A 12,123-nucleotide genomic window follows, 5' to 3' on the forward strand; every position below is an offset into this window, starting at 1 on the left:
AATGAAAATTTTGTGAGGAAACCTTTGTATCAGAGAATTTTCCTTAAGAACATCGTAAAGCATATTGACTAGTAAAGTCTATCAACGGGCACTAGGCCAGTATGATTATCGAAAATCCTGAACAGCTGTAATTTAAGTCACTTTTATGGTTCCCTATAAACTTTCGATCATACGGTGGACTGAATACCAAATTGTATGGTGTAAAGTTTGAAAGTTAGATAGAAAATGTTTTGAAAGTAACGATGTGGGCAGATACCGTATTCTGTCACAATTTCCCATGATCGACGTGCGGTCTACCTTTACGGTTTTGAACGAATGATAAATTACTATACTTACCTACTTGCACGCATTACTATATCAGTTGCTAATTTATCATATATAGCGATACTAGTTTTTGTTTCAGATTATAATAAGTTGTGAGAAGTAGAAGGGAATACGAGATATACTATACACATATTGATCTCACAGCTTGTGACCTAATTTAGAAGTGAAAATAAATAATTAGAACTGTTTGCAAACAACACAGCGGACACCGCCAACCGGTAATTACAATCGACAATTGCACACAATCTTACGCATGCATTGAGTACGTAACGTAGACATTAAGATGAAATCTGATGTGGTTTATGACCTTTATTAGCAGACATGAATTGCGTAAATACTTTCATTAGCAATATTTCATTATATCACAATATAAAAACATTATCTCTTCTTTTCCTTAAATATAATAAGATAGTAATTATTTATAACTAAAACAATACCTATCTATTTTTATTCGTGGCGAAACTATTGGGGCGATGTGATCACATCTGTGTATAAAACGGAACTCGTGAAATGGAACCGGTAGAACACTAGTATCTATCCGTCTGCCTCGCGTCGGAACTATGTTTCTGAGAAACTGTCTATCTATGAAACTTGTAATATGGAACAGTTAGAACAATTATAAGGGTTGTTGGCCTATATCTAAGCATCAGATAAAAAATTCTCCAAATATTTATAGTGTGAATGATTAACGATTCTTGTTACATTAAGGCATGCAAATTTTACTCATGGTGTTTTGTGTAGTTACCGTGTCGGATACTATAATTTTGTATAGAAAAAACTTTAAACGGAATACCCGGATAACGAACATTAATCGGAACGCGTTAATTAACACATTTATGTTAATTACTTAAGAAGTTGAGTAGCACACACATTTCTTTTCGAAAGTTTTATGTGGGTAGATAAATGGAACGAGTCATTAGTCCCTACTTATCTAAATAAAGATCTGACTAATTTATGTACAAAATTACATTACTCGGTATTGTTTTTACCTTAATTTGTCCTCTGTGTTCTGTGAGGAATTCGGACACCGCTCGTGTCTCCGGTTCGCTGAAGGGATGTGGTCCTGCGAAGTTGTCGGAACAAGGATCGCGGGATGAATCTTCTTCGCCCCAATGATAGTCCCAGTTGCGATCCGCGTCCACCCCAACACACTCAGTCTGACCCCAGTTCCATGGAAACCTGAACGGTTACGTTAAATATGAATAAAAAATAATTTCAAACTTATTTCTTTCCTCCTAGCCTTATGTCTGATCACCCCGATGAGATATATGGACTTTTTGGTTAATTTCACACTTTCATACATTAGGTGTATGAGGATGGGTCGCGTGATTTTATTGGAAATATGCAAAAAAAAATTATGTAAGTAGGCGGCTCCAAATTATACGATATGATAATAGGCATAGATTTATCTACGAAATAGCGGGGAGCTATGGAAAATTAATTAACCTTATTAAAAGCATAACAATATAATTTTATATCGTTGCACGAACACGAGTGCCGCTCATCATTATATTCATTATTTCATTACCCATATTTGCGATGTGATTATAATTGGACCTAGCTATGCCAAAATGAACCAACCTACAAATTTCAACAAATATTGTTCAATGCATAGGTATATGTATGCAATACTTAGTTGGTATATTTTGCTACAGCTCGGTGCAATTATTCGACGCTTAAAAACACATCAGTGACCTGTAGAGTATTTTCCAGACAGCGCAATATTTTTCTTCAACTTTCTCAGGAAATTTGTATTGTTCCAGTATAATTTAACAACAGATACTAAACCGGCTAAACTACTTCATGTGACTATGATGGAATTCATCATTCAAAAAATACCGGATATATTTAGATTCACCTACTCAAAGAATGCTTTTGTAAAATGTACTACTTTCTATGCTGTGTGCCACTAGTTACATGTACAGAATTTAGTAATGATTTTTATATTGCTTTCTATACACTCTGCGATTAAATTGGGCTCAACTCTTAACAAGAGACTGACTCTTTACGTAATTTTATTTCTTAAATGACGCAAATGGTTTATGATTTTTTTTCAAATGATTCTACTTCTGACAATTTGATTACTATCGAAAATTTATTTATATCTGTGTTTTTCATTTGGGGTCGACGGGGTTCCGCTATTTGATTCAATTCGCCCCCCCCCCCCCCTAATGGTTTATTTAGTATTATTTACTTACTTAATAGTTGTCATTAAAAATCTTCAAAAACTCTGACAAATAAGAAAAAAAAAAAATACTTTTAAGCAGAAGCTATAATTATATAACAAACTAACTTATTTTTTTATAAATTAATGTAAACTATATTTTTAATTGGTTTAAAAATAAATTACATTCGGCATATTAAATATATATTTGTTTTCCTACCTTCATTTTATTTTTTACATTACGGTATGTGACTTTTCATGGACCCTACTACAGAAAATAAATATTTAAAAAGTGTAAACGAGTTTCGACATTACCACTAATGAATTAACGATAAAAAATATGGTTGATAAACTACGTTTAATATCATGGGTAAATTCTGTATAATGTAATAAAAAATAACTAACCATCCCACAAAGTAGTAGTCATCAGTCTGGTCTGGTGGGCGAGAGCGAGTTTTTCCTCCAGAGCCGATCATGCGTGTGCGAGTGCTCGTAACCGTCGGGGTTTAGCACTGGCATTATGTAGAAATCAGCCTGCTTTAGCACTTCTAATTCCGCATCTGTGAAGAAAAGTAATTTGTACCTATAGGGAAGTCCACTTACTACTAATATTCCAAGAATCTTGTACACTTTTTTTAATATTAAAAGGTATGTGTATTTACCCGATAAAGTAGAAAATTAATCGGCACTGGTCATATACTCGTCATGCAGTCTTTGTTCAAACGAGTCTTTTAATTGTTTTTTTTTTGTCTCATAGGTTTTTCTGCATTACGGAAATTTTTGAATTGATTATAAATTATATTTCTCTTTAACTAATTGCTATAAGTCTAAATATTATAAGTATATAAGTTATTTATAATTCATACCTAAGCCTTTTTCGCCTTCCACAAGCATGTGAATCATCCACGTCGCAACAGCAGGCGCGATCCACTCGCGTGCATGCGCTCCACCGTCGAGCCATATTGCGGGCTTCATTTTTGACCGTAATTTCCATTTCTTCTTGTGTACTTTGACATTTAAATCTTTGGTAAAGGTTTCGTTTGCCGGTAAAGAAATCTGAAAATTGACACTCATTAAATAATTATACTATTCAACATTACTGAAAATATTATAAAAAGATAAAATATTTCTCCATACCTTTACGGCGACTAACGGTAGGCCCTCTGAAGATAGTCCAAGTCGCACCAATTCTACTAAATCAGGATACGAATGTTGTAGATAATCCAAATATCGAAGAATGTCAGCATAACGATGATAGCGTCGCCAAGTCATCGGATGGCCTCGTATTTTTTCCAACTCTATTCTTTGTTTCTTTGATAAGCGAGGATTTTCATATGTAATAGCTTTCTGTTTTTAAACAGAATTGTAATTAGGAATCAAACTTTACGATCAAAATGGCTATTTGCGAGTTGCGGCAGTTTTATAATTGCTTTATAATAACGATCATACATTAACGTCCAACTGAGCGTTGATGACCGATTATTAGATAATGATTTCTTATGTTTACGCGAATGTTAGACATTGAAATTAAACTAATTTTCGGATTCTATCGCGGTAGAATCCGAAAATTAGTTTAATTTCAACGATTATTAGATATTTAGAATAATTTAAATCTGGATAAGAGGTTCTTTTCACACACCTATAAGATATTTAAAAATAGAGACTTATTTGAATTACCTGTAGATCCCAAATTACAACATCAAACACAATTTTAGATGATTTCAAGTGATCTTTGACATCCACCAGTAAATCTGGTGGTACCAATAAATCCGTAGTTCCGTTCAGCGACGGTGGGGTCCACCACATCAGCCCGGAACCCTGTGCTTCTTCTTGCAAATCTACTAACTCCTGGACCTTCCACTTAATATCTGGGTAAGTTCTGAGTAGTTGGTAGCCTTTATAATTTTTCTTAAGCGATTTCTTTGATGACTTTTTACCTAAAAGTAGTTGTAATTATAATAACATTGCTTAATATTACGTGCACGGAGATAATATCATAAATTCATAAAATGCCAAAGACAATTTAGTGTCAATATAAATAAGTGTCGTAAATGACGATGCAATGTGCGATGAAAGTGAGACACTAATTATAATGTCTACTTTCAAGTGAGGGATTATAATATAATTAGAAAGGTTGGATAGGTATTTTACTTTTTTTATATAATACTGAAATAGCATTAAGTATGTAAATTTCTCAAAATATAAATGGAAGTTTCGAGTAGTACCCAGCTTAAATTGTTTCTGTATACTTGTAATTTCTATACTCCCGATGTAAATCATTATAACGATCTACGGTTACACACAGAATGAAAGTAAGTAAATGAGATTTCGTAAAATCCACAAAACAACGAAAATTATCAGAGTAGAACGTCGTATTAGCCGTAAATCCTATGGAATATTGTAGTTGTTACTATTAATTATAATGAGACCACAGCGGGAAATATAGTGGTCAGATGAAGCAATGTGAAAGCAATAACTATTTTTTGTGGGTACGTACTTGTAGTGGTGTCGGTAGCGGTGAAGGAAGCATCACTGTCCTCTGATTGTATAAAGGAATGAAACCAACTGCTCGTAGTCCCTGTGGAAGGCGATATTGTTGTAGATGTAGGGACAATCGGAGTAGGTTTTTTTGGTTTTGGCGTATCTTGAAACCAGGTCCCAGTTGAGAACCAAGAAGACTTAGATCCCACTATCCAGTCGTATATGTTAGTGAAAATTCCTGAAACAATATTATCTTAGTAAACCTTTGGAATAAACATTCTTGACAAATGCTGCAAGTGTAGAAAATTATACAAATAGCGAATATTGTTTGGGAAGTTATATTTCTAGATATTATTAAAGAAATTTATTCGTTATAACCAACACATGAATCGCTATATTTGTCTAAAGAAGTGGGTTTAATTTAAACGGTTACAATATTTTTTTGAATCTATTTCCATAACGAATATGGTTATATGATAGATAGATACTAATTTGTGTCCAATTTAGCGATAGGCTTGCACACTATAGAGCTCGGTGAAATGGGTACCCTTTGGTTGTGCCTCTGCCTTATCGGTCTGGCATAAAGGTGTGAATTTATCAAGTCTGTTGACACACTTATTAAGGTATTTTTCTTTATGTTATAAATGTAGACTGAAGCCTTATTTAGTCAGTACAGGATTATGGTTTGTATGACAAAAAAAGAGGATTTCTGTATTAGTACGTGATAATATCAAATCAACGCAAGTTACAATACTATATAGCCGGAAGTTTATAGGATAAAATAAAGAATTAGACATTAAATACTTGACATTACACATAAATGTAGGAAAATATCATTTTAATTCTTGTTTAGTTGCGTTAAAGTTATTTATAGAATATCTGTTACATGCAATAAACTATAATTTATTGTTGACAAAGACTTGTAAGCTATTGTATTATAGAAGCGATGTGTCCTATGGGATTTTCCTTCGACAAAACCACGTTTATTGAAAAAAATAAATCTTTCATACTGCTCATTATTCATGGAACGTATGTGTACAATTTTTCTTCTTCTAGTATCATCGGTATAGTTTGGCATTGAGTGTCGTTGAGTGTTTTGAATTTTAGAAACTACACATTTAGGTTACCGTCAATTATCTTTAACATTAATTTACTGACACTTTTTGAAAGCTGTTACGATCCCGATAAATTGCCTATTGATTAAATGGCATGTTTAAAGTTGACCTCAGGTTTGTGAGTAGTTGAGCGCGTTAGAAGTACCTATCTACTTAGGTAAAAAACTTAAAACCAAATGTCAGTGTACTTCAAAAATTCAGAAAGAAGAACGAAAGTAGGATTTCTATTTACTATATGAAAATTTTTACGTGGACCGTTTCACAGTTAGTTCTAAGGAAGTTTATTTTAGCACCACAGTGCTTAGTTCTATTATAATATTCTAATTTTCCGCAGAAAGTGCAGAATCAAATTGCTACTATATGGTACATGGTTTGAAAAAAATATTGATTAATACAATATCATACTAAATTATACATTTGATGCAGTAACGACCGGTTATAACAATGTTGATGGAAACAATGTAATCTTGCTGCTATTTCATATAATCGTTACAAACGATGCATCGTTATAAACTATATCACTACAATGGGTTTTTACTTATGAATTTATTCGATGTGAAAAATTAGCTCTTTGAAAAATTACATTACAACGATCGAATCGCTGGCGAAACGCAATAGACCTATTTATTACCTACGCATGGTAGGTATAAAAAAAGATGAACGATACGAAACACTTGTTATGAAGTTAGAAGATTAGTGCGAATGCAACTAGCATGCCGATAGTCTTCCTTCACGACCATGTGTGATTATAATAACATGACGTGTGGAGAAGGGGCAGAATATCACACAATGACAATGTTGCGCTAGGCTTAAAACGATGGCTTAAAATTATTGATTATTTGAAAGTTAAATACCTACTTAATACTTGAAATGTGAGACATCTTTACTATAATTTTATTATATTATAAGGTTCTTATACTCTTAGTTATCTTTTACGCTCACACAGTGTCATATTAGTGACAGGTCTATTTTACATTAACATATTTAAACTTTCGATGCACTTGTTCCTTGAAATGTTCCATATTTATTTACTTGAAACGATTTGTCTGCCTTTGAGAATTCAATTCCGTCCACACTACAAATAAATTTGCAAGACTGTAGCAAAGGTAAGTACTCCGTGAAATTAACTACCTAATTGTACTCTCAATAAGGTTTACAAAATCCGACGATTAGTTAGTTGTTGTTATTAGTTGCGATATAACAATAAGCAAAATAAAAACTAATGTAACAGATTCTCAATGTAAGTCTTTGCTTAAGAGCTAATAATTAACTATGATCGGCATATTTTACGCCTGCAGTTTTATTTTAAAAACTAATGAGCGTTATCTGCTGATTAAGTTAATTGTATTCTAAATATTATCGATTTTCTGAAATTCAGATTAATTATGCGTCTTCCTGCCCAACAAAATGTAAAGGCCATTTGAGAGAATTAAATTAAAAAATAATATTTATTTAATGATTATGATTTAAGATTCCTATACAACAGTCATACCTTACGTTAATAAACCTTAACGTTATGTGGGTCACAAAAAATCTAAATTATCGTGCCTGGGGCCACAACAAAAATTCGTTAATCTACGTAAGTCTAATAAAATAATCGAATTTTGACTTTATTTTAATAAATCGTATTTACGTTTAGTTGAATAATTTTATTTATTATATACATTTGCCGATCAAATCGAATTATTTTAAGGTAAATTTAGGTAGATATTTTACAATAAATGACTTACGTTGACACACATTTTACTTAAAAAAAAGTATACAAATCCAAATGAAAAGACTCATAGATTAGAAGTTTTATGAAGCGATCAGTGGAGGTCCTAAATAATTCTTAATACAGTAAGAAGAAAGTGCTTAAACTGACCTGGCATGAGCGTGCTGACGCGGCTATATAACATGGTAATGTTAATGGTTGTTAGTTCGTAAGTAACTTTTTATTTCGAATTACCATGTTTATTATACAAAGGTACATACAATTTTTATACACTTTACATTTTTAATTAATTACTCCAAACTACTTATTCCATTTCTTAATTAAACTTGTTATTTACGAGTAGATACGTACCTACTAAATATAACAATACATTCAGATATATACTACATTCATTTACTTTTTGGCTAATAGGCTTTTAACAGAATCAACTTTCGTAAACTTAATTTAATTTTGCGATACTTAACGAGCTTTTATACTTATTCACGTCACCGCGCCGCGCCGAAAGCGGATAAATGTGTCTTTAGTGCCTTTTTGAATGTTAAAGAAACGATAAAAATTGTAGTAGTTGTATTTTTGGTTTCAACATACAAGTAGTTTAACATAGTACATTTACCGGAAGTATTTAAAGTAGATACCTATAAGATGCATTCGTAATGTGTGAGCAAATTGAAATAGATCAATGTGCTTCTGATTATTTTGACATTGTGACAGGATGTCTAATAATAATTACGAAGTTAGAGAAATCTAACCCTTTGGATGTTAAGTCAAGTATGACTTTTGAAACATTGTCTGATCCATTATAAAATATATCGTTATGTATAGTATGCACCATCTTCTTGGTCCTTTCCTTTCACATTCCACTGAGGGTTCAACGAATAACGCGATAAATAATGTGGTTTAATTTTATAACCAACAGTTTACCTGAAGTCAACCACCTTCTGAGCTCAATCTTAGATGTCTTAATGGTGTAAAAACTCATAAATTGTTTTGGCCGAGTTAGAAATTCAACCTACGAACTCTAACTTAACGTAACATTTTATAGGTACACACTGCTACTAGACGGTAAGGCGATATATTTTACCTATGTCAGTAATTTTGGTTATGTGAAAAAATGATTTATTGCTATGTAGGAAGTCGCAAATACATTGTAAAACTATTTCCTGTACAGTTGATGTTCATAAATCACAGTATAATATTGTTTTCTAAAGTCTTTAAAACAAAATTGAGATCTAAATTGGTATGAAAAAACTTTTATGACACGTGCACGGCAAAGTGATTGCACCTGATGATAAGTGGTGTGGGCTCCAATAAAGTGTGGATTGACGAGAGATGCTTACCCCTCGGCAGTAGACACACTTATGCTGTCCTGTTGGAACCGGATATACGCAGGCTGCACCCGAAACGCGACACACTTACTATATGAGCGGTTTTAACACCTTGTGTACGGTGACCGTTATCGGGGCAGATATAAAATATACCCTACCACCAGCAAAACTTTATGCAGAGTGTTAAGAGTTATAGATAGCCAGGGATTATAATTACTTTTATGAAAATGGCGGGGTGTATATGAGCTCATCGAGTCTGGAAACAATAACGGGCTTAGGAGCGGAGCTAACGTCGCGCGATGCCATGCAATTGAGTTTCAAGTGGGAGTGAGGTCTACTAATTGATACGTTCCTCGTAAAAAATAAGTATGCTAACAGGTCCAAATCTTGCTTAAGTATAAACTTTTACAGTTTGCAATAAATTAGTATAGTTTAATCTAGTCTATAGAAAAATATGGAGTGCAAGTCGTTCATTGTTGTTAAAACCGACATCATTTTTTTTGCGTAAAGCATAATTATGGATAATATAATTTTATTCACTTTGTGAGCACCTATGACTATGGCTCAAATTATGATACATTAATTATGGTAGTCCGTAGGTGTACATACATAATACACACTGATGCCTCGTTTACGATCTCGCAGTTCGCACCCTTTCATAATGATGATTTCGGTTTTTTTTTATTCTCCTAGCGAATATTCTAGAGAAACTTTAACTAGTGTCTTACAAATTAGTTATGTAATTCATTTTCATGAGCAATTTTCTTTTCTTTTTAATTTAAAACGTCATAGATAAAACATTAGATTTATAATATAAGATATTTTTATTCACTTTATAAGATTTTATTTTACTGGTTTATACATGGCAGAGTTTGTAAATGTCTAGACGGCATTATAGCGTCCACCACTTCAGTAGAGAGCATGTTTCTTAGTCGGTAAAGCTTATTTATCAGCCAGCAGTGTGCAACACGCGGTGCAGATAAATAAGTCAAATATTAAAGAAGTTGAAAACATCCTATTTACTCTAATGTATAACAAAAGCTTACCTACTTACTATGTGTTGAGCGTTACTTGTAATATAATATTTTAAATTATGTATAGCTAAGTAGATATTAAAAAATAACATCATAATAAAATCTTAATAGATAGTCTTAATTAATCTGGACATAATTAATTAAAGTTGCTGTTTAATCTGCTGTAATCTAATATAAACCTACCTATAAACCAACCTGACTTTTCCGGCTTTTTAGGTGATTTCTTTACTTTAGTTTCTTGGAAAAATGCATTCAACCAACCAGAATTTTTTGGCGGGCATGTAGTTTTTTTTGTATTTGGCGCTTTCGTGGTTTTAAATGTGCGCCGGGTGGTTCGATGTGAAGAACGTCGCGTCGTGGTGCTAGGTCGACGGGTTGATGAGGGACGACGCGTTGTAGGCAAGCGAGGTGTAGTTGGTTTTCGGGTGCTCAACTTCGTCACGCTATGCATCCCCGTACCTTCCACTAAAACATACTGATCTCCAATTTGTACAACAGGAGATCTAGTTGCCTCATATTTGTTCACTGGCGGTTTTGTCACTATAAAGTTTGTATGGCTTTGGATATTAATGTTCGTAGTTTTGATTACTTTGTTGTCATCACTTTTATCTTTCTTCATAGTCACATTCACTTCCGGGCGTTTGCCTCTAAGTATCACTTTAGCACTGGTTGTCGTTGTGCGTCGCGGGGGTCGAGTGGCTTCATAATATTCGTCGTATTCTTCCCATAAAGAATATGAGTCTTCTGAATCGGAATCGTAAAAGTTTTCCGTTTTGGTTGGCGGCCGGCGAAGAGCCGCCGCGCACGCCAGCAACAGAATCAGCGTCAAGCGCCGTGCCATCAGACGTACGTGTGCGCATGGCGAGGTGCGCGCGCACTATACGTCCTGCAGTCGTTGCTGGCCCCGGACCACCTTCTCTGCCACTGTCATTATGCGACGATTCGCTTTCAACACGCCAGCAATCACTAGGTCAGCCTGCACTGCACGTCGGCTGCGCAACACCCGCGTGTTCATCCATGACAGACTGCATCAAGTATAACAGTGATAACACTATAATCCAAAAAAAAACTGTTACAAATCTTTATTTTCCTCTTTACAACACTTCTAGAAAGTCTTAATGATGACTACCTCTTTGGCAAATAAATAATTTTCCATATACGTATAATTGCAAATATTACGGCAACGAATTTAGATAACGAATATAAAATTTGTAGAAATTATAGCGAATAGATATTACTTTTCCTACTAGGTAACCAACGACCAATATTTAATAAAAATAATACACAATATAACAGAGATTGATTTGTAAATCGCTTGACAGGTGTAAAATGTCGTTCATGTAACCACAATGCATGAAAAATAGTTCAAACTGCATGCTTCGTTTCCGGATATGATGCGCATACGCGCACTTGAGAAGTGTCATTTATACGTAATACCATACATTACTGGTAAAGAAAAACGCTTCGGCCAACTTCGCTAATGGATTATGATTATGACTATGTATAAAATGTAGATACTATATAATATAATTATTATAATTTGCATTTTATTTACGTATGGGAAGAATTTAGAAAAAAGTGTAATCAGTCCGCAACGATTACTAATATTCCGGACTGCGTTTATATTTTTCAAACATCATATTGTCATGAATGGTCTATGTTCGCACAGTTTTACATAATTATGTCGAATGCCAAGGAATAACCATCTCTCTTCGATCAATATCTATATTCTGCGCGCGAATAAACGTACTATTAGGAGCAAAAAATTCACTTTACTGTAAGTACTCGAATAAAATAATAAAACAAAATAACCAAAAGAACAGAATCCCCAGCGATTCATGGCACCGCCTCCTTTTATTGCGCCGTGGTAGGTTTCGTTTCGAGTTCTTTGTACATTAAGAATGCAGCAAATCCTTTACACAACCCAATATTTCTAAACTAGTAAAAATTTTATAACATAAATGGT

General features: G+C 33.6%; 1 protein-coding gene across 1 annotated transcript; it reads right to left on the reverse strand.

Moving 5' to 3' along the window:
• Positions 1-1,313: 1,313 nt before the first annotated feature.
• On the reverse strand, positions 1,314-11,466 carry LOC119191381 (carboxypeptidase A4-like; the record flags this gene model as incomplete). Its single annotated transcript, XM_037445286.1, is given in 8 exon segments — positions 1,314-1,503; positions 2,894-2,946; positions 2,948-3,048; positions 3,355-3,544; positions 3,626-3,835; positions 4,166-4,425; positions 4,986-5,207; positions 10,341-11,466. Coding segments are annotated over 8 exon segments (1,884 nt in total), but the record flags the coding sequence as incomplete, so codon positions are not given.
• Positions 11,467-12,123: the final 657 nt, after the last annotated feature.

This window comes from Manduca sexta, unplaced genomic scaffold, assembly GCF_014839805.1.
Source record: "Manduca sexta isolate Smith_Timp_Sample1 unplaced genomic scaffold, JHU_Msex_v1.0 HiC_scaffold_1433, whole genome shotgun sequence".
NCBI lineage: Eukaryota > Metazoa > Arthropoda > Insecta > Lepidoptera > Sphingidae > Manduca > Manduca sexta.